The sequence below is a fragment of the Malania oleifera genome, chromosome 12 (genome assembly GCF_029873635.1).
Source record: "Malania oleifera isolate guangnan ecotype guangnan chromosome 12, ASM2987363v1, whole genome shotgun sequence".
Lineage (NCBI taxonomy): Eukaryota > Viridiplantae > Streptophyta > Magnoliopsida > Santalales > Ximeniaceae > Malania > Malania oleifera.
Genome location: NC_080428.1, coordinates 13,661,507 through 13,689,314, shown reverse-complemented (window position 1 = coordinate 13,689,314; position 27,808 = coordinate 13,661,507). Strand labels below are relative to the sequence as shown.

The window sequence follows — 27,808 nt, the reverse complement described above, 5'->3', positions numbered from 1 at the left end:
CAACCTTCACGTATCCTACTACTTTCTATTTTATATGTGTATGATGTTCCATAATATTTAATATTAATTGAAGTTAGTATTTCATTTATGGTACCCATATTTTCTTGGATTCGGATGATTTATCAAGGGATGTTTCTTTGATTCTTCATATTTGTTTAGTCTTCACACCCTTTCTTTTAAATGGACATTCAAACTTTATATGTCCCTTTTTCTTACATTGATAGCATATGGTGTTAGTGTAGACATTAGAGGATGTGTTAGCATAATCTTTGGATGCTTTCAAAAAATAACCCATGTAAAGATTCTTTTTCTTTTTATTTTCAATCCCATTAAATCCAATGCCTTCTTTGTTTAAGGTCATCCTTTGTGAGCCTATCATTTTGTCAAAGTTTTCCTTTCCTTTTGTGAAATTGTAAATGATCTTTTCTTTGTCTTTAATTTGATTTTTAAGATCATTTATTTTAATATCTTTCTTGTCATCAACCTTCTATTGTGATTTCTCTAATTCTTGAGATAATTTTCTGATTTTATCCTCTAATCCATAAATATATATGTCTTTCTTATATTCCATAGAAGATAGGGATCAAAGATCTTCTATCATCTTTTCATTTTTGCTTTCTAGTTTCTTGATTTTTAAATCTTTTTCATTTTCAGCAAGATTTTTAGATTCTAATTCTTTTATTGCAGCATCATACTTATTTTCTATTTTCTTGAGTTTTGAATCTTTATCATTTTCAACAATCTTACTTGATTCTAGCTCTTTCATCATCCCATCCATCTTGTTTTTCAATGAAGTGTTTTGTTTAGTTACTTTGATTAGCATCTTATGTACTTTGAATAAATCATTTTATAATTCATCATAAGATGACATACACTCATCATTGGATTCATTTGATGAATCACTACAAGAATTATTTAAGGATTTGGATGAGGAGTTTTCCTCATCATCCCATGTCATAAAGCAAGTGTAAGCAACCTCTTGGTCACTTGATTCACATTCCGAACTACTTGTACTATCCTAAGTAGTGACTTTCATGACCTTTTTGTTTTTCTTCTTAGACTTTTTCTTTAGTAATGGACATTCCGGTTTTATATGTTCAACTTTGTTGCAATTATAACATGTAGGAGTTTTATTTTTAGATTTCTTTTTTCTAATTTCTTCTTCCTCCTCTTCATCTGATTCAAACTTGGATTTTCTTTTGACTTTATTTTTCCTTCTTAGTATCTTTGCAAGTTTATTAGATATGAAGGTTAGTTCATCTTCATCCATCTCTTCTTCACTACTGGAGTTTCCTTTTGAGGCTTTGAAGGCTATAGTTTTTTGGGCTTTGGTTTTTCCACTCCTTTCATTCATTGTCATTTCGTATGTGAGTAGAGAACCTATTAGCTCATCTAAGGAGGTTTTTTTCAAATTTCTTCCTTCCGTTATGATAGTGGCTTTTGGTTCCCATATCGGTGGAAGCCCTCTAAGAATTTTTCTTATCATCTCATAGGTAGTGTAGGTTTTTCCTAAGGCATTTAGGGAATTTATTATGTGAGTGAACCTAGTGTACATGCTAGTTATAGATTCATCTAGGTTCATCTTAAAAGCTACATATTCGTTTGTAAGCATATCAATCCTATTATCCCTAACATCTATAGTGCTTTTGTAAGTGACTTCTAACTTGCCCTATATTTCCTTAGCCGATTTGCAAGTCATTACTCCATTAAATTCATTAGCATCTAAAGCACAATATAAAGCATTCATGGCACTAGAATTAACTTGCAGCATCTTATGATCTAAGTCTGTCATATCAATTTTCTCCTTAGGAACTTGTTTTCCTTCAACTAGTTTAAGGGAAATTAGGTCACCATTGTGACAACCTCCCAAGCTTTCAAATTCATAGTTTGAAGATATATTCTCATACACTGTTTCCAAAAAGTATAGTTCAAACCACTAAAGATGGGTGGCCAGGTTGAGGATTGACCCTTTCCGAAGGGAGTTACTCCTATGTGTGCCATTAGATCTTTCTATAACTACTTGTTAGGATTTTTTATAACCCCGCTCTGATACCAATTGAAAACTAAGGTGCAGTCCCAAGAGGGGGGGGTGAATTGGATTTTAAAAAATTTCTCTTAATTCCTTCAAAGACTTCTTAACCTATTTTATTTCTTTTAACCAATTCTTGACTTGCTTGTTTAATTTGTCAATCATACAAGAACTTAGTTTCTTTTTATACAATCAACAACACAACTATTTAAACAATCAAGTAATCAATCAATCCACCAAACCAATTATCCAATCAAACATAATATCCAAACCAAGATATATAAGATACAAGATTCCAGCTCTTGTTTATCGCAGCCTTGAAAATATGAAAGTTTGATTCAAGCCCTGTAGAGAATGTAATTTGTTTCTCAATTTAATATTCAACAAAACATTCACACTCTTCCCAAAATTCAGAATTCAAATAAACTCTTAGTTAATTTATCTTTGGGATGTAAACCAAGTAACGTACTCCCGTATGGTTTTCACAAAGTATGGTTTAACCAACGTACTCCCTTTTGGTTTCCACAACCCAAATCAAAATTAGACTTTAAGTTTACTTGATTTCCAAATATGCGTAGTATATATGATTACCAATTAAACCATCCACGAAATTTATATGTGCTAAAAATAAAGAGTAAGGGAAAGAGAGAGTGAGATCGAAATTTTTACGAGGTTCGGCTTATACCCAGCCTACGTCCTCGCCTTTGGCAAACCACCAAAGGATTCACTCAAATCAGTTCCTTTACCGGGCGGAACAACACCGATTACACACTCCCTCAGTAGGCTAGAGCTCGCCTCTCCAAACGATGTACTCTCATTCGGTCACTCCTTTAATTAGGCTAGAGCTCGCCTCTATAAGCGATATCCTCACACTTAGCCAACAATCCAAATAACCTTGAATCGTCAATATCTACAAGATACAAATCAAATAGATGTGTACAAAGAATGCTCTCAAATAGAGCTGATTAGTACAATTGAAAAACTAATATACTTCAATTTAAAAATACCAAAGGAATGAAGCAAGAAACTTAATGTAAATATCACCGATTTACTTCTCTTGATACGGATCAAGAATTCAATTCATATGCTTCAGAGAAGATGTAAAAAAGCTCAGAAATTTCTCCAGAGATTCGCAGCAATTCAAAGCTTAGGGCAGATAGCAAGATAGCTTTGAGTGAGAGAGCTTTTGAAAGATTGTTCAATGCTTGTTAGGTTTGATTTTCATAAACCATGTATTTATAGGCTTAGAAACACTCTCATTCGTGCTGCCCAAGTTTACTTGGAGTGCCCCCCAAGTTTCTAAAAAGATTAGGGCACAAGTAAATTAAATTTGAAAACAAGAAGTTTGAAAAATCTGACCGTTTTTGAACTTCAGTTGCCTGAGGTGCAACCTCAATCGCTTGAAGTGGGTTTAAGAGCCTGAAGATATAGGGTTAGGCGCCTGAAGGAACACTGCCTGTTCTAATTTTATTCAGCAAATTCTTCGGTCGCCTGAGGTTTACACCTCGGTCTCCTGAAGTTGTCTTTTTCTTATTTTTCTTTTCTTTTTCAAAAATATTTGACTTCCTTGCTTTCTTCCTTTTAAAATAAAGTTTCTAAGTCCATTTACATCCCCTAATGATTTTCATTTCATTCACAATGACATTTTTACCTTTGAAGTATTTACATGAAGATTTCTTAAAAAATATAAACACTTATTGTTCTTTGAAAACTTCATGGTTATCTTTGAGATTTGAGTTCATTCCATCTTCAACTACCTTTGAGCTTCCCTTTTTGATCACTTCATGATACATCATACACCTTTGATCTTGTTGGTGATCTTTCGAAGTTTTGTTGGTTTTGTCTTTTCCCTGAAAACATCATTACTTGAACACACAACACATTAAACCTTTCCTTCATTTGTTACCATCAAAACAAAAGGTGAAAGCCTTGTTAAGCTAATAAATCTCCCCCTCACTTGTGAGTTCCAATTGCTTCGCCTTGAACGAAAGCTATCTTATCCCTCATAGGACTAATTCTCTAATAGTTTGCTCAAGTGGGCCTTACCACTGCGTCTTACGTGTTTCAGATTGTATTCCCCAAGTGGGCCTCCGAGCCAATTTTACCTCCCACGTTTTGACCCTATTTGGATCTATCTTAACTGCTTAGATGATCTTTATTAGCCTTAGTCACATACTCCCACACTTAGAGTTATGAACCATCGACTCTAATACCACTTGTTAGCACCAAAGGAGTCCATAGGTGTGTTTGATACATATGGGTAAGCACCAACTTGACCCAAAATTTTAAGCGTATTGGAGCTTGAGTCCAAGCAAGCATATAAGCACCAATCATTTACTCACTTTTTTCAATGTGGGACAAACTCACAAGTGGAATTCTCAATAATTTTTTAGAGTTATTAGTTTATTTGTTAATTCAATTGTTAGTTTAGTTATGGGTTATTGTGTATATATACTCTTGTAATCTTCTTTTTGTATATTGAACAATTCCAGAATATACAGTTTATTTATTTTACATGGTATAAGAGCATTTTTCCTCTCTGCTCCGCTCTGATGCTCTCCGCATGTGAATGGCAATTGACGAATTGTTCGTCGTTGCTGGGAACGAAAGCCACAAGACCTGCATTGTCTTCGGTGGCTGAGGCTTTGTCGGAAGATTGCTTGTTCTCTGGCTCCTTAAACTCAGCAACTGGATCATACAAATCGTTGATTCCGCTCAGTCTTTCGAGCTTGATCTGTCTAAGCGCGACTCGCTTCTCTTTGAAGCTTTCTCAGATCATCGCGATTCGTATGTGCAAGTCGATGTTCGCCTCTCTGAACACTGCTCACTGGGCTCCTTTGATTGTTCTGGTATTGTGATTTGCTTGCAAATCTTGGCCGCTTTCAAGCGAAAAAAAAAAAATCGAATATACCTTCTGCATTTCGTTGTTAGCAAATCATAATGTTGTTGCGGGTTTTGTTCTCTGCGAACTCTTTAACTCTTTCTAGTTTTGAAGTTCAGAATTTCTGCTGCCGTCTAATTTTTTTATTTTTTCATTTCTTTCTTCAATCTTTTTGTTTCTTTTTCTATTTCTATGGTAGAACCTGAGTTTTCTGCGCATTCTGCTTCTATGGTAAATGCTGATTGTGCTCCAAGTGTTCGAAAGAATGACACAATATAGTTAAGAATTTCACTTGTGACTTTGTCATATATTGGAAAATTTGAGTGGATGATGGGTGCTTATATACATGGTTGAGTTCAAGACTCAATAGGTTTAAGTTTTTGAGTCAAATTGGTGTTCACTCATATGTATCAAGTCCACCTATGGACTCCTCCAATTTTAACAAGTTGTATCAGAGCCGACAATTCGTAATTTTGAGTGAGCGACATCGTAAAAAGTCGAGAGGTGAAACTAATTATCCTGACGTGCTAACAATTGGAGGACCAAGTGTGTGACCAAGATCAATAAGGATCATCTAGGTTAGGGATGAATTCGAATAGGGTCAAGACGTAAGAGGTAAGATTGGTTCGGAGGCACGTGGAATGCAATCTGATGCACGTAAGGGGCTAGTAGTAAGACCCACTTGAGTAACCGTTGGAAAATTGAGCTTATTCCCGTAAGGAAGACGGTTTTCGTTTAGAAGGGAGTAGTTGAAACTCACAAGTAATAAGAAGATTGTTGAGAATTTTACTTGTGAGTTTATCCATATTAAAAAATTTATCCCACATTAAAAAATTTGATTAATGATGTGTATTATATACGTTGAGTGTATCAAGCATAATGAACTTCTAATTGCAGGGAATTGAGAGAACAGAGTCTTGTGGACTAGAAGGATTTGATGACGCCGTTTCCTTGGCCGCCAGCTTTCAACCTCGTCTTCGCCCTCATCCACGGCCTCTAGGGCAAGCTCGTCAGTCTCCAGGTCTCCGTCTTTTCGCCTCTCCAGCAATCTCTCGAACGAACCAGACAAGTCCTCGGCCTGTCTCCACTTCGTGTCCGACTGCGACGGAGAACCGAAGGTCAGTCTGGTGGTATTCCAGATCCAGGGGAGCATCCGGCGGCCTCTCCATCTGGGCAGGAGCAGAACAAAAGGAAAAAAAGCGAAAAGAGAAAAGAAAGCCAACAAGCAGCTGCAGCATCTCGTTCAGAGAGAACAGATGAGAGAGGCAGCAGGAAAGGCTAGAGGGAAAATAGGAAACTAAAGAGGAATTTGAAAAATTAGGAGAGAGAGAGAGAGGGAGGGGGGGGGGGGGGGGGGGGGCGGAAGGACGGTTCAAGCTCCTCAACGCGTCCGTGATACTTAGCTTTACACATTGAAATTTCTTTCCTTGTATGGTTGGGATTGAAACCAAATTTTAGAAGAATCCATCAGTTGTTGGTTTGCAACAGTCTGTCTCTGTGAGTCCAGGAGGGGAGGAAAAAAAAAGAGATGGGAGAGAGGAAGGTGCTGAACAAGTATTATCCTCCAGATTTTGATCCCTCGAAGCTGCCGAGGGTACGTAGACCAAAGAACCAGCAGATAAAGGTGCGGATGATGCTTCCCATGAGCATACGCTGCAACACCTGCGGCAATTACATCTACAAAGGCACCAAGTTCAATTCCCGTAAGGAAGACGTCATTGGCGAGGTCAGTTCCTTTCGTGATCCTATCTTTCTTTTATTTTTATTTTAAAAGGCTAATATTTCTGAATGAATACATTTATACGGATGGTCTCTGTTTCAATTTTCAGTTATTTTCTGTAATTTCCATTTGTTTCGATTAAGTCCCATCTAACTTCAAGTTCCCAAATTTACTTTGTTGCATATTTGAAGTTACCTTGAGATACAGGAATAATTGAAGATTGCACTCTATTTTTATGTTCATTGCATAATCTCGCTGCATTAACATTGACTAAATTTTATATTTTGATTTTAAACAAATTCTCTTGGTTGTTGGGGATTATTCAAAATTAATTTTTTGTTTTTTATGAGTAAAGAGAAATTTGTATTAGCAGGGCATCAAGGGGATGCCATCCCAAGGTGCAAAGCATCAACCACTTTGTAGAGTGTTGCAAACATCAAGGAATACATTAAGATCATTAACAATTTGCTCACTAAGCCAACTAGAAACAACAGCAATCCACTTCTCTTTGCAAATCTGAAGTGGTGTAGCTGTATCTTTGAAGGCTCTCTTATTTCTTTCTTTCCAAGCACACCATGAGGTGGCTAGAGGGTTGAGATTCAAAGCCTTTTGCTTCTCCTTGATGGCTTTGATGCCATTCCAAGCCCAAATCTCCCCTTCAATGGAATTTGCAATAACCCACTAATATCCAATCAAGGGTAGAACCATATTCCGCCCCCGGGCATATGGCTGGGTGGTAAGGGCGAGCCTTAGAACATGCTGGTAACCCCAGTGGTCCGGGTTCGATTCCTGCTAGTCGCACTGCACATTTGCGATTTATCTCCTGCGTGTTGGCTGTGGGCACAACTGGCGTAGGCAACAGATTAGTCTGTGCAAAAATGTTTGGGATACTGTTGTTAATCCAAAAAAAGCGTAGAACCATATTCCAGAAGTTCGTCCAGGGGCACTGGAGAAGAATGTGGTTAACTGATTCTGCATTAGCCATACAAAGAATACATCTATTTGTGATTGTAAGCCCCCTTTTCTACAGATTGTCAAGGGTTAAAATATTTCCATGTGACTCCCAAACAAAAAAAGCAACCTTTGAAGGGGTTGCTGTCCTTCAAATATGAATCCAAGGGGAGTTGTTGCAATTTGTGTTTTGTTCAAAGCCCATTTTGGTCTGTCGAGGATGTTTTGGTAGCATAAATTATAGACATTTCTGTAAAAGCCAGAGAGTGCATGAAGTTTCTAATCTGTCACATTCGTAGTAAAAGGAATATTCCATAAAATTCCTTGATTAGTGATTTGGAGATGATTGTTAAGGACATTTTTGTCACACATGAATGAAACTTAAAGTTTAAATCATAAATTCTTACTATTTATATGATTACAATCACTACTCTCTCCGCAAAGCCCTGTCCAGAGGAGGTTTTCTTCCCCATGTAACCTTGAGGCCCTCAAACCTTCGAAGGCTAGATGGAAGGAGGAATTAGCTTATTCAGCCCAACTTGACCTCGAAGAAGATGAGAGCAGTTCACATCCTAGGGAGCCATTGTCTTGCAGGTAAGATTTTATCAGAGAAGGCACTGAATGAACTTGCCATAAGAGTATTATTCAAAAAGCATGGAGCTTTATGGTGAAATGTCCATGATATATTTGGGGAGGGGGGGGGGATGGCTTTAATTTTATTTTTGCCAATGCAAAAACCAAGGAAAAGGTTCTTAAATAAGCCCCATGCTTTGTAATGGGACAAATAATGGTTTTATCTGCATGGAAACGGTGGAAAAGCTTTAGTGAACCAACATTCACTGAAGGACCATTCTGGATATAGATTTGAGGGCTATGCTAGCATATCTCAAAGAGGAGAACATCAGGAGAATAGGAGAGACAGCAGGAAAGATCCTTGAAATTGACATCCCAAACAATTTCATAGAGCTATAGAGGAAGTTTATTAGAGCAAGAGTCATGGTAAACTTCATGAAGCCACCACAGCAGGATTTTGGTTGAAAAGAAAAGAAGATAACCAATAGCTTAGGTATGAAATTAGAGCAAGAGTCATGGTAAACTTCATGAAGCCACCACAGCAGGATTTTGGTTGAAAAGAAAAGAAGATAAAGAAATATGGATGAAGTTTAGGTATGAACATTTAGATTACTGCTGTATATGTGGTAAAATGATAAATGTCTTGAGGAAGGTAGGTCAATGATCAATTGGTGAGACAGTCTATGGATCCGATCTGAGAGTGTCCTATGGGGTGTTTCGAGAATTAAGGTCGGATGATCATCAAGGCAGGAGGCAGAAGCTGAACAGAAAGGATCTCCAAACCCTAGGTCAAAGACAGGGATGGTGCGTGAAAACCAACCTATAGAAGTGAGTAACAGGGTATTGGATACCCAAATAGTAGAAAATCAAATGGAGACAAGTGTACAAGGGAATAACAACGGCGGGGAAAACACTGCAGGAGGTGAGTACGAAGAAGTTGGGGACATTCCTAATTCAGAGTGCAAAGCAAAAAAAACCCAAATCAATAGAATAATGACAGATGTCCTAATAACTAGTCTGAAGGTAACACAATGATGGGAATAAGTGAAGTAGAGATAGCAATAGTAGAAAAGGGAAGGGGAGAGAGCACAAGCTCAGTGGGGTCAAATGAGAACAGGAACAAGGCCAACGCCCAACTAGAGAATCCAGAGGCAAGCACAATAAGAAAAAGTACAAGTGCCAATCTGCAAAAATGCAGAGGTATGATTCTTGGCTGATTGAATACTTCAATAAATTATCATTGAAAAGGAAATCTATTTGTGTAACTTCCCTCAGCTGGAAAAGAAGGAAGATGAGTGGAGGTTACTTATTATTGGGAGTTGAAGAAGTAGTAATGGAGATGATAGAATTCATGTCCAAAGATGAAGAATCAGGATCAACAGAAGTAAAGGGAGATTAATCACTCAGAAAATCAATAGATTCAAAAAAATCCAGAGGATGATGGAGGGAAAAGATTACCCAAAAGACTCAGATACTATTTCATGAAGAATGCAAATAAAATAGCTGAGGAGGCAGGCTTAACCATGCCCCACAGGTTGCCATGATCATTTTTGGCTTGGAATCGTTGGGGGCTGGGCCATAGCTTGACAATTTGATACTTAAAAGGCCATGATAAAGGAGAATAAACCTGACTGCATCTTCCATTCTGAAACTAAATGCACATGTACGAGATTGAAAAGACTATTAGACTCAGGAATCACACGGCTTCAATTGTGGAACCATACAACACCAAGGGTGGTTTGTGCTTGAGTTGGAGGGAGGGAATGCAAGTTCAGATAGTGGGAGAAAACACCAATCTAATCTCAGCACTAGTCAGCCAAGGAAAGGAATTGTGGCTTTTAAACTGTGTTTATGCCCCACCATATCACTGGAACCATGCTAAATTCTGGGAAAATTTTAATCAGATGCTGGAGGAGTTTCAAGGGCCTATGGTATGTGTGGGTATTTAAGCTTAACAGGTTCCATGGATAAAAGGAGGAACAAGGGAACCATCTCCCTCCAAAAAAGGACCATAGACTGTAATGAATGTCAAGGTCTCATTGACCTAGGCTTTAGTGGCAATCCTTATATGTGGAGCAATAGAAGAGAAGGATGGGCAAACATTAAAGAAAAGACTGGGCTGAGTTATTGCAAACATAGCATGGAGTAAATATTTTCCCTGAGCAATTGGGAATCATTTACCAGCTGTCGAATCAAACCACAACCCCATAGTGCTCGACACCCCGTGAGACCAACTTCCTTAAGCTATTCAGAATTGAATGGATGTGGATCAGAGACCAAAACAGCAGCCAAATTATTCAATAAGCCTGGGAGCAGACAGTACAAGGTTCTAATGCATATGGCCTTTGCAGGAAAACAACAAATACCAAAAAAAGCCCTTAGGAGATGGAACAAGGAACACTTTGGGTTTGTTTTGCCTGATGAAATGGCTCAGAAGTCAAATTGATGCAATCCAACACCAACTGGCAGCGAGAGAGAACCTGATGTTGAAGAAGCTCTTGAAAGGAAGTTAGAAGAATAAACCTTAAGAGAGGAACTTCTCTGGAGGCAAAGATCAAGAGTTAAATGGATGCTTGAAAGAGATGCAAACTTCAATTTTTTTCATTTCTCAACAATCATTAGATGAAAGAGGAATTTTATTGACATGTTGAAGAAAACAAATGGTCAATAGAAAGATTATCGTATTGAAATAGGGAAGGAGTTTGTAAGCTACCTTGAAAATGTGTTTGCCAGCTCAAACCCAATCAGTCCAGAACACTAGGACCACCTAATTATCGTCTGCGTATCATCTGAAGAGAATGCCAAGCTCTGGTTAATGGTCACGGAGGAGGAAATCAAGGAAACTGTGGGCCCAATGCACCCTTTTAGGGCTCCAGGACCTGATGGAATGCAAGAAATCCTGTGTAATGTAAGCTACAAGCTGATTTCCGGCCTGTTAATCAGTTGGCTGAAGCCGTTTATGGAGAAATTGATTTTTCCCAACCAGGCTTTTGTAAAAGGGATTGCAATATCAGACAATCTGCTCCAATTCAAGAAATTTTTCATTCCTTTGAGAGGAATAATAGAAAGGAGCCTTGATGGAATAATAGAAAGGAGCCTTGGTGGGTGTTAAAATTGACCTGAGCAAGGCTTATGATAAAATGGAATGAAATCTGATCCTAAAAAACCACTTTGATTTTGGCCAATACTTTACCAAAGTCATTGAGGAATGGATAAGCACATCATCCTTCTCACTGTTAATCAAGGATCATTAGGTTTCATAGAAAATCACAGAGGGTTAAGGCAGGTGACCTGTATTCCCCCTTCCTTTTTATTATTGCCATAGGAAAAATACTTTTGCAGATGCTACTGCGACCAGAAGAACCAGGGGAGATTCACGGGATTAACTAGCAAGAAATTGCCAGCCTATAAACCATCTTCTCTTTGTGGATGATGTATTCATTTTCTGCGGAGCAAATTATTAAAATGCTGAAGCTTTAATGGAGGTCCTGGACACCTTCAGTGAATGGTCTGGCCAAACCTTAAATAAGGAATAACTCAGGGATTATTTTCAGTTCAAATATAAGTAGAAGAGGGGCAGCCTCTTTAAAGTCCAGTCTGGGACAAAAGGAGCCTATAAGCCATCCTCTTTGCGGATGACATATTCATTTTCTGCGGAGCAAATCATTAAAATGCTGAAGCTTTAATGGAGATCCTGGACACCTTCAGTGAATGGTCAGGCCAAACATTAAATAAGGATAAGTCAGGGATTATTTTCAGTTCAAATATAAGTAGAAGAGGGGCAGCCTGTTTAAAGTCCAGTCTGGGGCTAAAGGAGTGTTGAGACCAAATGTAAAATGCCTGAGGATGCCTTTTAATTCAGGGGAAACCAAAGAAAAATGACTTTGTGGCAATAATGGAAAAGCTATCAAACAAACTGTGTGTCTGGAAATCCACAGTTTTATCCTATGCTGAAAGAAGTATGCTTCTAAAGCCTGTGGTGATGGCATTGCCAGTGTAGGCTATGGCAGTAATGAAAATCCCAAAATCAGTTTGCAATAATTGGAACTCCCTGGTGAGGAATTTTTGGTGGATAAACAATAATGGGCAAAGATACCTAGCTCTAAAATGCTGGGAAGCTCTCTGCAGGCCTAAGTAAAAGAAGGGTCTAGGTTTTACTGTTTTAGAAGGTTGGAAGACAGAAATAAGTTGCTGACTCGGTGCTTTCCGGATTGTGTTTGCAAATTGCAGCAGGAGGCAAAGCTTCCTGGACCACCATGCTTGAACAGAAATATTGTAGGAGCAGCAGTGTTATGTTGCTAAAAGAAAACCAAATTATGATTCATACGTTTGGAATACCATCCAAAGTTGCAGGGACATCATAAGGAGAAGATCATGTTATTAGTGGGCTCAGCAGAGTGCGTTAATAGTTGGACAGACCTGTGGATTCATCACTGCCTGGGTTCATCCCCCACTCCGAAACAAGACATAGACATGGATCCACTGTATGGTGCCATCCAAGGTACAGGAATTGTTACTGAATGAGGATAAGAGTTGGAAAATGGAATTGATACAATTTATTATTGATGATCAAAGCAGTGAGGCTATCAGCTACAATATTCCAATTTCTCTCGAGATGAGTAAAGATAAAGCAAAGTGGATTCCAAACAGCACGGGTGAGTTTACAGTTAGATCGCCTACTAGATTGATCAAAGTAATTCTTCGAATGACACTTCAAACCTGGAACAATATGGAAACAAAAAATCCATGAGAAGCACAAAATCATCCTGTGGAGAGTCATCTCAGGCGCAACCTAAAAATCCAACTAGTATTTCAATTAGCACCTCCTGCCCAATCTGCGACTCAAGTATAGAAAACTCAACAATCTCTTCTTCAAATGGCATCTTGCTAGATCCCTGTGGTTCTTCTTCTAGGGCCTAAAGATAGACAATATCAACATTGAATATCTGGCTCGCTGGGTAGAAAAAACTCTGAATCTGAAAACTCTCTACTATTGCAATAATCCTTGGAGACATCATCTACCTCTCTTCACTAGCATCCTGTTTGAAAAGGTCTGGAAGCTTAGAAATGGAGTTATTTTTCACTGAAAAATGATAGATCGGAGCAAGATTGTAGAAGAGATTCTGAATGCCTTCGACAAGTGCAGGGAATGTAGAAGCAGCTCTTAGCCTTCTGCCAGCATTAGAGAGTTCAATTTTGATGCTGCCAGATGACCTAATATTGGGAAAAGTTTGCAGCTTGTGTAGTCAGGTATGCCGCTGGTGCCATTCTTGGGGCCTGGTAAGCCCCCTTTAAGACTATTGATCCCTTGGTTTGAGAAGCTTATGCTGCCCGGTTTGCCCTGTCCAAAGCTTTCCCTCAAGGGGAATCACCATGTTATTGAGGGAGATTCCAAGACAGTGATAGAAGAGATTGCTATGGAGGGCCACATCCCTCAATGGGAATATATAACTCTGGTGGTGGAAATCAAAAAGCAATTGGTCATCTTCCTTGCAAAATTTATCTTTATCTTCAGATAAAGGAACTCAGTTGTGCATGCATTGTGCTTGTGGGCAGCCTCCTCCTGTATCTCTAATGAGGTTTGCCTACTAGGTAGGTGGAGCCAACATATGAATCAACTTCTGCCATTCTACATAATCTAGGACGACATTGTCCAAACTTGAAGTGCCATAAAATCTTTTTTTGCCATCCCCATGCAATTTATTGTAGGTTTACTCCTACCTAAACACATACTAATTCTCTCTTCCTTTCCAGTGCGTTATCTTGTCAATATTGCAAGTGCTTAAATCATCTCAACCACCCTCTTCTCTTTTTTATCCTGCTAGCATAACTTTTAGCTTACTATGAAAATGTTCATTCTTTGCGTCATCTTTTAAAGTCAGACTGCTAATCCATCTCAACTTTTTCATTTCTCTTAGTTTTTGAATTTGTTGTTTTTTAGCTACACAACATTCTGATTTTGATCTATATAACAAAGATGGTTGTGTAGTTACCTATTTGTAGGTATCTGATGAGCACATAGTAGTGATATGCTCTTCTCCATTTAATCAAAACTCGTTTAACTCTAAGCACCTTATCTTGTTCAGATGAAATGCAACAGAAGACCCAGAATTACCAACAAACCAATGTTTATAGGACTAGATAACAATAGCCCAATTATGTTTTGTTGTTAAGAGGTCCTGATTTGACTAATTCAAGTGGTAGCTAGGAGAACAAAATTGAAGAAGTGAAGCCATGTGGATATTTAAAAGGAACTGAGTTGCCTTTTCCTTTCTGCATAAATTGTGTGTTGGAGGCATGAGTAAGCATTAGTAAAGTTTATGCTACTTGCTTTTTCTTTTTTTTTTTAGGGGTGAAAAGCTTAATTTCTTTCTAAATTGAAATTTCTGTGTCTTAGCATAAATATTGTAAGCTTAATGTTGTATATATAACTTTATATGGTTTCCATATGCAATTTAACTATTTAGTTTCCAGTGTACATTTATCTACTTCTAAACTTTAGTATCCATATAAATCTAATGACATGAAAGTTTTGGGTGTCGTTTTTTCCTATTCGAAGCACCAAAGTGATGATATTGAAGTTTTTATCTATTAAAAAAAGTCCTAGCCGTATCTGTTTTTTTATTATTTTCTATTTCTTTTTTCCATTACTTTTGAGATTCTTAGATTTTTCAGGGTTGATTTCCTGTATAAGATTCGAATGTGATGCTTAGTGAACTGAGTTGTTAATGTTAATCCTTTCCAGGCTTACTTGGGAATCCAAATATTCAGATTCTACTTCAAATGTACAAAGTGTTCAGCTGAGCTTACAATAAAGACAGATCCACAAAATTCAGATTATGTTGTTGAATATGGCGCAACGCGAAATTTTGAGCCTTGGCGTGCAGAGGATGAGGTGAAATTTGTAGCTTTCCATGCTACTGCATTTACATGTTCAGTTATCTTTCTATCCCAAAAAAAAAAATGTCAATTATCCCAGCATAGTTCTTAACATTGAATTCATCTATGAACAATTTATTTTTCCTTTTTTTCAGGAAGCAGAGAAGGAGAAGCTGAAAAAGGATGCTGAAGAGATGGGGGATGCAATGAAATCCTTGGAAAACCGAACCTTGGATTCAAAACGAGAGATGGATATCCTTGCTGCATTGGATGAAATGAAGTCCATGAGGGTACTCTCTTATAATTGGATATCTTTTATCTGGATAACTTGCATAAGACCCTAGATGCCAAATAATTTAGGACTTTTCTGATGTATCAATTGCGATTGCTTGCAAGTTGATACCTTTTGATACAACAGACAAAAATAATGAAATAGATTCTTGTTGTGTGGCATTCATTCTATGCTCGAGCTGTGAATGACGACCAAATTGATCCTTTGTGTAGGTTCTATACTTCTCCGTTGACACTGTTGACACTCTATTTTTGCCCGAGCCAAATGTAACAAAGGGGTTACTATATTATTATTATTATTATTATTTAGTATTTTTATTATCATTATTATTATTATTATTTTTATTGTTATTATTATTACTAATATATTATTATTATTTTTATTATTATTATTATTATCGTATTGTTATTATTATTATTATTATTGTTATTATTATTATCCTTATTTTTATTATTGTTATTATTATTATGATTATGATTATTATTATGATTATTATTACTATTATTACAAAAAATACAAAGCAAAAATAAAAAAGAGAAAAAGGTCTTCTTTTTAGGGTTTTCAAGAACAAAAGCCTATAAATAGGCTACACGCACACACAAGAAGGGGGCGGAGACAAAAAAACAAAAAAAGGAAGCCCGGAGGCCTCCCCGCACAGCACCTCCCTCTCTGTGCTCGCCTGCAACTGCAACAGCAGCAGCATCCGATGATCTCCTTCTCCCTCTCTCTCTCAATACCCTCTCACTCTACTCCTCTCCATCCACGGCAAGAGCAACCGTCCACCCTCATTCTCACCTCCCCTCTCTCACGCACGCAGCTCCTTATCTCATCTCACAACCATCTTCCACAGCCACGACATCCAAGAGCAGACCCACCACTCTTCCCTCCCGGCACCATCAGAAGAAGAGCTTTCACGGCCATACACCCACAACACAGTGGTCGAACTCCGGCCATCCCTCATGATCCTGGCTGCTCCTCCACACACGCCAATGATCATACTCTCGTTCGCAGACACTCAGAGGCGTCACCACGGCTGAGAAGGCAGCAGCTTGCCCATCTCCAGCCAGCCATCATTCTCACACAGTCACCTCACGACTTACCCTTTGTTCACAAGACTCGGGCTCTCCTCTGTTATCCTCATCGCCACAGCCACTGCCGTCGACTCTCGGCACCAGCATTGTCGTCTCGACCCAGCCGTGGCACTGCTCTTCTCTGGCAGCCCTTGCAGTCCCCCAGATCCTGGCAGCCCCACGTTGAGTCTCACACCAAAACATACACCTTTACACACATTTTAACACACCAAAACACACACAAAACCACACAGCAAAACCACAAACACACGCACCCCATGCATGCTAACACGCCCATATGTATATAATTTAATATTTTATTTGGTTTAAAATATTTAAAGTTTAAGTTTTTATTGTATATGTATATTATTTTTATTATTTCATATTTTTTGTTTATTTATTTAGGGTTGTGTTGTATTAATTTTCAATTTATTTTGTTTAATGCCCACATATTATTATTGTAATTGTATTATGTAAGTCATATTTAATTAGGGTGTTCTTATTACCATGTTTATTGTTTACATGTTATTTAGGGTTTTTAATTTATTTAGTATATTTATCATGTTTATGGTTTATATTGTATGTAGGGTTTTGGTTATTTTATATGTTATTTTAGGGTTTTCATGGTATGTTTTGGATTTTAATTGTACATTTAGGGCTTTAATTATCACATGATTTATTTAAGGTTTGATTGGTTTCTCACAATATTGGTATTAATGGTAAGGCCTTAGTTGTTTTCATGGTTACTATTTGTACCTAAAGTATATTTATTTAAGGTTTGAATTGTTTCTATATTATCATTTTTATGAATTAATAGTTTTTATATATATATTGTACGTTAACTTTAGGGTTTGATTATTTTCACGTCTTTACTATTATATTATGATATGTATTGTATTATCATTCTTACTATTATTGTAGAGTATTATTAATGTATGTGCTATGTTATTATAGTAAGTACGTTATTGCTTTAATTATAGCGTATTATTAAGATATGTGACTTATTATTATAGTAAAAGGTGTTACCATATATATACATATGTATGTCAAGGTAAGTATTATTATCATAAAAGGTATGTCTTATTATTATATATATAGTAAGTTGTCTGTCATTATTATTATCACAGTATGTGCTATTATTATGTACATATAGTAAGATATTTATTACTATTACGTATTTTTAAAATTTTAGCATAGTATAGCTCGTTATGGTGCTGTTTGGTAATTTCAGTATTTAATTGTACTATATGTTTATACTTTATGAATTGCTGTCTTTATTTTCTTTAAGTAATTTTGTATTATATTATTATGCCTTTTGTGTGTTTTCCTATGATTTTAAAGAGAAGGGTATGAGCTTTTGGGCTTCACGTACCCCGGTTATGAGGAAATATATATTATATATATTTTTGTGTGTATTTCAAAAATTCACTAAAGGGGAGTAATATAAAAGATTTTTCAAATTTATTTTGGGATAATTTCGTAATTAATTAGGTACCGTTCATAGGAAGGGGCGCGCAGGAGGTGCTCGTACCTTCCCCTCGCGTAACCGAACTCCCAATCACGTCTTTGGTAACGTACACCGATTCTACCCTTAATTGGGTAGTAATAAAGTGTTCTAATTACACTAAAAGTTTAGTGGCGACTCCATTCCTATTTTTTCTTGAAAATATAAAATAATTTTTATTTCGCCACCCCGGCGCACACGCGCTTTGGGACGTCGCGACAGCTTGGCGACTGGTGATGCTGTAGAGAGTCGAGCTAGTAATTAATTAGAAATTATCTCGAGTTCAAATTTAATAAATCTTTTAGTTGCTCCTTATTTTGTGAACATTAATTGTAAGTATTTTATTTCCATATTTTTTTAAATAAACATAGTAATTGCAAATATTTTATTTCCAAATTTTTTTAATTGCAAATATTTTCTTTCCAATTTTTTTTAGATAAAGAATATTAATTGTAAATATTTTATTTTCAAATTTTTTAAATAAGCATAGTAATTGTAAATATTTTATTTCCAAATTTTTTAGATAAACATATTAATTGCAAATATTTTCTTTCCAAATTTTTTTAGATAAGCAAATTTTAATTGCAAATATTTTGTTTCCAAATTTTTTATTGCAAATATTTTGTTTCCAAATTTTATTAATTGCAAATATTTTATTTTCAAATTTTTTAAATAAAGCATTTTATTTGTACATATTTTGTTTCCAAATTTTAACTGCAAATATTTTGTTTCGAAATCTTTTTTATAAATTGCAAATATTTTGTTTCCAAATTTTTTAAATAAAGCATTTTATTTGTACATATTTTGTTTCCAAATTTTAACTGCAACTATTTTGTTTCCAAATTTTAAAATAAGCGTGTTAATTGTAAATATCTTGTTTCCACATTTTGAATAAGCATGTGATTGATTGTAAACACTTTATTTCCTTTGTTATTTGAATAAACATGTGATTAATTGTTAATATTTTGTTTCCTTTGTTATTGAGTAAGCGTGTGATTACTTGTGAATATCTTGTTTGAATAAGCATGTAATAAAGGTGAGGGTAGAGAGTATAAGTTAAAATGGATGAATTCACACACCTGCACACGCCCTATACCCGGGTTTTTCTAATAAGAATAGATAGGGGTATAGTAGCGTTTGTCCCTTCGTAGCTTAAGCTTGATGGAGCCTGCGAACCACCCCGCTCAATGCGAGTTTTGTTCGGACCCCTATGGGGGAAGATGGAATTTCAAATTGGGGACTTGTATTTATAGGGAATAGAGCCTACCCACACGTACTCGTCTATGGTTTTCCCTAACTACGATTGAGCCATGAAGAAACCTTGTAAAATAGGTGTATCTACCGTGGGTTGGGATAGAAGTCACATCCTTCTTCACATTATGTAATCGAGTCTTTTGTATATATGTTTTTAGATACTTTGTAATATGTCTTGCATTTTGCATCCATTCTAGGCATCCATACCACTTAGCCAATATTTTGGAAAAGCCCAATAATGAGACCATGACCCATCCTTTCAAAAAAAATAAAACACTTGGCCTAAGCATTTTAAAAGATGGGTCGGTCCCATCCTTTTCAAATAAATCAGACCCAACTCTTTTTAAAAACAAATCTAGGCCCGTCCTTTTTCTAAACAAAAAACCTGACCTAAGCCTGATTTTCAAAAAGGGCCAAACCCATATTTCAAAAGGGGGATTTGGCCCTATTACTTAAAAATCCAGGCCAACATTTTTAAAACAATCCAAGCCCAACTCTCTTTAAACACGGGCCTCGACCCATCAGAAAATATCTTGAAACCCATATTTTGAAACACTCGAGGTTCAAGTGCACATCAAAGTCCACAAGCCTGCGTTGAACCCAATGGGTTGACTTGCCCGAGTTAATCCCAAACCCAGATCATAACCTGATCTTTCGTAGGATCTAAGGTACATGGACCATCATCAAGGAAAGGTATGGTCGAGGGAGGAATTGAATTGAATCAGTGGTCCATCAATGGTTGGCTTAATTAGGAAACCTTTCATTAGTCGATAGGGATTTTTCCAGAATTCTGGTAAAGTAGTTATTTAGGTTACATCGCATTCATGCAATTCATGCATAATTTCACATATGGCCATGCACAATAGGCTGCATGCATGTTCATATCTCTGTTTGTATGTATGTGTGCACTTGTTACATCCATGCATAAACACCCATTGCATCCCATGGTCATGCATTAAATACTCACGCATTCATGCATTACATAATCATGCATTTGTGGTTCTAAGAAAAGGAAGTTTTGATCCGTAGCTCTCTTAAGGAAAGAAGCCGCCTGAGTAATCAAAAGCAATATTGAGACCACTACGCACCCGTACAACACCAGGCTAAAGGCAAGAGAAATGAGTGAACAACTGAAAAACAGAGTTATGGGTCTGGAACAGGGACAAGATTAAATAAATGATAAAATAAGTAAGGTTCTAGAACTGCTAATGAACAAAGGAAAAACAGTGTTGGTTGATCTTGAGACAGATGCGGACCCCGCTCATCCTCCAGGCAAAGGTCATTAGGATTAACAGAGTCGAAAGTATTAGACCCTTCCATTACTTTCAAGCGTTCTTCCAGTACGCCACAGCGACGCTTGGCCTCGGATCTGTTTATCCCCATATCAGAAGCTACTAACGGGGGAATTCTTGCCATTGGGAACCCCTGTGCCGGCACATTAGGGATGAATGGAGAGATATTTGGCGTTGGACCTTCCATGACGACAGGTGGTGGAGATGATGTTTGTCCATGAACTGGGGTGAACCCTGGAGGATCAATCTGCACTGCTTTTCCTTTGTTCATCAGCACCTCTAGAACCTTACTTATTTTATCATTTATTTCCTCTTGTTCCTATTCCAGACCCATAACTCTGTTTTCTAGTTGTTCACTCATTTCTCTTGCCTTTCGCCTAGTGTTGTACGGGTGCGTAGTGGTCTCAATATTGTTTTTGATTACTCAGACGACTTCTTTCCTTAAGAGAACTGTGGATCAAAACTTTCTTTTCTTAGAACCACAAATGCATGATTATGTAATGCATGAATGCGTGAGTGTTTAACGCATGACCATGGGATGCAATGGGTGTTTATGCATGGATGTAACTAGTGCACACATACATACAAACAGAGATATGAACATGCATGCAGCCTATTGTGCATGACTATGCGTGAAATTGTGCATGAATGCGATGTAACCTAAATAATTATTTCACCAGAATTCTGGAAAAATCCCTATCGACTAATGAAAGGTTTCCTGATTAAGCCAACCATTGATGGACCACTGATTCAATTCAATTCCTCCCTCGACCATACCTTTCCTTGATGATGGTCCATGTACCTTAGATCCTACGAAGTATCAGGTTATGATCTGGGTTTGGGATTAACTTGGGTGAGTCAACCCATTGGGTTGGTTCAACGCAGGCTTGTGGACTTTGATGTGCACTTGGACCTCGGGTGTTTCAAAATATGGGCTTCAAGCTATTTTCTGATGGGTCGAGGCCCGAATTTAAAGAGAGTTGGGCTTGGATTGTTTTAAAAATGTTGGCCTGGATTGCCGAAGCCCCCTTTTGAAATATGGGTTTGGCCCTTTTTGAAAATTAGGCCTAGGTTGGGTTTTTTGTATAAAAAAAGGTTGGGCCTAGATTTGTTTTTAAAAAAGTTGGGTCCGATTTATTTGAAAAGGATTGCATCGATCCATCTGGGCCATGGTCTCATTATTGGACTTTTCCAAAATATTGGCTAAGTGGTATGAATGCCTTGAATGGATGCAAAATGCAAGACATATTACAAAGTATCTAAAAACATATATACAAAAGACTCTATTACATAATGTGAAGAAGGATGTGGCTTCTATCTCAACTCACGGTAGATACACCTATTTTACAGGGTTTCTTCATGACTCTATCGTAGTTAGGGAAAACCATAGATGAGTACGTGTGGGTAGGCTCTATTCCCTATAAAAACAAGTCCCCAGTTTGAAATTTCATCTTCCCCCATAGGGTTATGAACAAAACTCGCACTGAGTGGGTGGTTCGCGGGTCCCATCAAGCTTAAGCTACGAAGGGACAAACGCTATTACACCCCTATCTATTCTTATAAGGAAAACTCGGGTATAGGGCGTGTGCAAGTGTGTGAATTCATCCATTTTAGCCTATACCCTCTGCCCCCACCTTTATTACATGCTTATTCAAACAAAATATTCACAAGTAATCACATGCTTACTCAATAACAAAGGAAACAAAATATTTACAATTAATTACATGTTTATTCAAACAACAAAGGAAATAAAGTGTTTACAATCAATCACATGCTTATTCAAAATGTGGAAACAAGATATTCACAATTAACACGCTTATTCTAAAAATTTGGAAACAAAATATTTGCAATTTATAAAAAAGATTTGGAAACAAAATATTTGCAGTTAAAATTTGGAAACAAAATATGTACAAATAAAATGCTTTATTTAAAAAATTTAGAAACAAAATATTTGCAATTAAAATTTGCTCATCTAAAAAATTTGGGAATAAAATATTTGCAATTACTATGCTTATCTAAAAAAATTTGGAAATAAAATATTTGCAATTACTTTGCTTATCTAAAAAATTTGGAAAGAAAATATTTGCGATTAATATGTTTATCTAAAAAATTTGGAAATAAAATATTTGCAATTACTATGCTTATTTAAAAAATTTGAAAATAAAATATTTACTATTAATATTCTTATCTAAAAAAATTTGGAAAGAAAATATTTGTAATTAAAAAAATTTAGAAATAAAATATTTACAATTAATGTTCACAAAATAAGGAGCAACTAAAAGATTTATTAAATTTGAACTCGGAATAATTTCTAATTAATTACTAGCTCGACTCTCCACAGCGTCCCTAGTGGAATCGCCAAGTTGTCGCGACGTCCCGGAGCGCGTGTGCCCCGGATTGGCGAAATAAAAATTATTTTATATTGTCAAGAAAAAATAGGAATGGAGTAGCCACTAACCATTTAGTATGGATAAAACACTTGATTACTACCCAATTAAGGGTAGAATCGGTGTGAGTTACCAAAGACGTGATTGGGAGTTCGGTTACGCGAGGGGAAGGTACGAGCACCTCCTGCGCGCCCCTTCCTATGAACGGTACCTAATTAATTACGAAATTATCACAAAATAAATTTGAAAAATCTTTTATTTTACTCCCCTTTAGTGAATTTTTGAAATACACACAAAAATATATATAATATATATTTCCTCATAACCGGGGTACGTGAAGCCCAAAAGCTCATACCCTTCTCTTTAAAATCATAGGAAAACACACAAAAGGCATAATAATATAATACAAAATTACTTAAAGAAAATAAAGACAGCAATTCATAAAGTATAAACATATAGTACAATTAAATACTGAAATTACCAAACAGCACCATAACGAGCTATACTATGCTAAAATTTTAAAAATACGTAATAGTAATAAATATCTTACTATATGTACATAATAATAGCACATACTGTGATAATAATAATGACACACAACTTACTATATATATAATAATAAGACATACCTTTTATGATAAGAATACTTACCTTGATATACATATGTATATATATGGTAACACCTTTTACTATAATAATAAGTCACATATCTTAATAATACGCTATAATTAAAGCAATAACGTACTTACTATAATAACATAGCACATACATTAATAATACTCTAAAATAATAGTAAGAATGATAATACGATACATATCATAATATAATAGTAAAGACGTGAAAATAATCAAACCCTAAAGTTAACGTACAATATATATATAAAAACTATTAATTCATAAAAATGATAATATAGAAACAATTCAAACCTTAAATAAATATACTTTAGGTACAAATAGTAACCATGTAAACAACTAAGGCCTTACCATTAATACCAATATTGTGAGAAACCAATCAAACCCTAAATAAATCATGTGATAATTAAAGCCCTAAATGTACAATTAAAATCCAAAACATACCATGAAAACCCTAAAATAACATATAAAATAACCAAAACCCTACATACAATATAAACCATAAACATGATAAATATACTAAATAAATTAAAAACCCTAAATAACATGTAAGCAATAAACATGGTAATAAGAACACCCTAATTAAATATGACTTAGATAATACAACTACAATAATAATATGTGGGCATTAAACAAAATAAATTGAAAACTAATACAACACGACCCTAAATAACTAAACAATAAATATGAAATAATAAAAATAATATACATATACAATAAAAACTTAAACTTTAAATATTAAAACCCAAATAAAATATTAAACTATATACATATGGGCGTGTTAGCATGCATGGGGTGTGTGTGTTTTGGTGTGTGTTAAAATGTGTGTGTTTTGGTGTGAGACTCAACGTGGGGCTGCCAGGATCTGGGGGACTGCAAGGCCTGCCGGAGAAGAGCAGTGCCACGGCTGGTTCGAGACGTCAATGCTGGTGCGGAGAGTCAACTTCAGTGGCTGTGGCGATGAGGATAACGGAGGAGAGCCCAATTATTGTGAACAAAGGGTAAGTCGTGAGGTGACTGTGTGAGAATGATGGCTGGCCGGAGATGGGCAAGCTGCTGCCTTCTCAGCCGTGGTGACGCCTCTGAGTGTCTGCGAACAAGAGTATGATCGTTGGCATGTGTGGAGGAGCAGCCGGGATCATGAGGGATGGCTGGAGTTTGACCACTGTGTTGTGGGTGTATGGCCGTGAAGGCTCTTCTTCCAATGGTGCCGGTAGGGAAGAGTGGTGGGTCTGCTCTTGGATGTCGTGGCTGTGGAAGATGGTTGTGAGATGAGATAAGGAGCTGCGTGCGTGAGAGAGGGGAGGTGAGAACGAGGGTGGCCAGTTGCTCTTGCCGTGGATGGAGAGGAGTAGAGTGAGAGGGTATTGAGAGAGAGAGGGAGAAGGAGATCGTCGGCTGCTGCTGCTGTTGCAGTTGCAGGCAAGGATGGAGAGGGAGGTGCTGTGCGGGGAGGCCTCCGGGCTTCCTTTTTTTTTTTTTTTTGTGTGTCTCTGCCCCCTTCTTGTGTGTGGGTGTAGCCTATTTATAGGCTTTTGTTCTTGAAAACCCTAAAAAGAAGACCTTTTTCTCTTTTTTATTTTTGCTTTGTATTTTTTGTAATAATAATAATAATGATGATAATAAAAATACTAAAAAAAAATAAATAATAAAATAATAATAATGATAATAATAATAATAATATAGTAACCCCTTTGTTACATTTGGCTTGGGCAAAAATAGGGTGCCTACAGACACCAATCTTATTTTTCATTATGGTTCCATTTGTTTCGATGCAAAATTCGTTAGATCTCCCTTTTTTTTGTTTGGTATTTTGTAGCTGTTTTTCATTGAAAAATGAGATTACACTAAATATGATCATTATTGTTCGTATGACTACCGCCACTACCACCTCAATCTCCAAGTTAACACCATCATAACCATAGTTTCCACCATGACTGCCACTATTACTGCACCATAACAATTGCCAGTTTGCCACTAATTTCACCATCTGGCAGCACATTGTTGCCTCTGCACAACCACCTCTACTAGCTGTGATTACTACAACTGCAATGACACCATTACTCTGCCCCACTATTACTACCATTACCATCCATCACATCCACACTAGCACTGAATACTGTTTTTTGTGCTAATAACGAAACAAACTGAACTTATGTTGAACTGTGTGTGGGATCATTGTTATAATTCACAATAATTTTTTGTTTCTACTTTTTTCATCCTTTCATTCAAATTCTCCTTTTCTTCACTATCATATGTACTTAAATTTGCATGTGTATTGACTTGCTTTATGCCTTTCAGTCTAGGCATGCTACTGTGAGTGTGGATAAGATGCTGGAGGCCTTGCAGAACACATCTGAGGAAAAGGTATGATAATTATGCTTTTCAGCAAAATAGCTCAGCCCTTTGAATGATACTTGGGAAGTCTTAAATGCTAAAGTGTGATGGAAATATGCTTGCCCTTGCTGTGTCATGGATATTTCAAGACTTTGTAAATGCATCCTATTACTAGTGCAGGATATGGTGATAATTGCCAACAATCTCTAGCTTGGTTCTCTCGAATGCCTTAAAGAAGTTCCTTTTACTCAATTTGAACTTGATTATAATATTCATGCTATTTAATAGTATAAAATTATTTGAATTTTTGGTTTGTTTTTGGTGAAGCGAAAAATCAAGTGGTTGTGTTCAGATTGGGAAATTCTGGATTCAGCTTGAAATTGACTTGAGGCAAAGCTGATCATTCTTTCGAAGTATGATTTATATTCAGTATGAGCGCAATTAACTTTTCTGGGGCCTAGATCAAAGAAGAGTAGCAAAAGCAGTCCCAGATCTCCAATATGATTGGAGCTGCTTTTGTTTCTGTGGCTGAATTTTCAAAAAAGTTGAGACTGGGCCCAAAACAAATGAAAAGGGGTGAGCCCAATTGCGTGATGTAGCCAAATTACTTCCAAAATCAGAAACATTAAAAATGTCATCCAAAATTGTAATTTTAGTGATTTTATGATTTACACAATCACACACTGATTTCTCTCTTGATAGATTTTTCGAATGCTTTGACAAGGTGGAGGGATTCCAGATAGTAAAGTCAAATGATTTCGTGGGCTGAAATGCAGTTTCAACAATAATGCATTTTGGGAAATAGTATAAGAGACAACAGAGTGGAAGCACTTTCAATTTCTTGGAAAATGTGAAGAGTTTTTTCATGATGTATTTTTAATTATTTGTGGACTCTGGCGTATGAGTATTTCTCATGGGAAAATGTAATGAAATTCATCATCTCAATAAGTCGATTTGTTAGAACTTCTCCTGAAAGAATGAAGTTCATTATTATGTTCATTTGTGTTTACCTGAACTTGTTGAATGTACAAAAATACATGCATGCAAGCAAGGACAAATTTGCATGCATGCTGGCACATGCGCCTCCTCCCAACCAATACTCGACTCTACTTTTGGGCATAATACATTTTTTATTTTTTGCACCTGATCACTTCATTATATGATTGAATCTAACTATATCAGTTGTTCAATATGTTGACAGGAAAAGAAATTGGAAGAAGAGGATGAAGCACTGATTAAGTCTATAGTATTCCATGTTAGTATCTGAGCATCCTACTATTGCTTGCCTGTGTTCATATCCCACAGCCATACTGTTGTGGAAACTGATCTATAATATGGGTTTCTTTCTACTGAAATTCTATGCAGGGATCTGGAAATTTTGTTCGAAGGATCCATGACGAAGATTTTGTTGATGAAGAAGATTTAAATCAGCTCACAACTAATCATGGTGAAACATCAAGTGATACTTCAAAGGTGTGGGATGGTGATCTGGAGCTTTTAGTGTGTGTTCATAAATCTTACAGAGTCAAATCACTTAATTTCTTTTGTTAATAGTAATTTATTTTTATTGTTTTTCATTGATCATATATGAATGAAAGTGAGAAGATTGAATGTGTTTTTTTGATAAACAAAGAATTGTGTTAAAAGAGAGAAGAATGTACATCAGTAAATTAGAAAGAGAAAGGAAAAGAATAAAGAAAAGACAGTGAGAAAAAGAAATCCTCCCTTTACATCAATAAAAACTAGTTACAAAGAATGCAATCTAAATAGAGAATGAAACTCAATGTAACAGGGCCAACCAATCCTGCTGCAAGTCTTCCAGAGAAAATATGACGAAAAAAACCATTTGCTGACACCCCCAGCGATGCAGGATATACCACTCTACTTCAAAGCAAATTGTTAGTAGTAACCACACCTTTGAATATTCTAGTGTTCCTTCCAGCCAAACACCAAATAATAGCCATAAGGGTGCAAACTGCAAAGCCATAGAGCTTTCCTATCCTTTCC

At 36.5% G+C, this 27,808-nt stretch overlaps 1 protein-coding gene across 2 annotated transcripts in view; it reads left to right on the top strand.

Annotated features, from left to right (window-relative positions):
- Positions 1–5,791: 5,791 nt before the first annotated feature.
- The window catches only part of LOC131144591 (uncharacterized), a 45,796-nt gene continuing 23,779 nt past the window's right edge, over positions 5,792–27,808 (top strand). For both annotated transcript variants that reach the window (XM_058093316.1, XM_058093315.1), the window contains exons 1-6: positions 5,792–6,636; positions 14,900–15,049; positions 15,189–15,323; positions 25,766–25,831; positions 27,003–27,056; positions 27,167–27,274. In XM_058093316.1, coding sequence (XP_057949299.1) covers positions 6,439–6,636; positions 14,900–15,049; positions 15,189–15,323; positions 25,766–25,831; positions 27,003–27,056; positions 27,167–27,274 — 711 coding nt within the window. In that variant the 5' untranslated portion in view covers positions 5,792–6,438. The remainder of the gene's footprint in view (positions 6,637–14,899; positions 15,050–15,188; positions 15,324–25,765; positions 25,832–27,002; positions 27,057–27,166; positions 27,275–27,808) is intronic.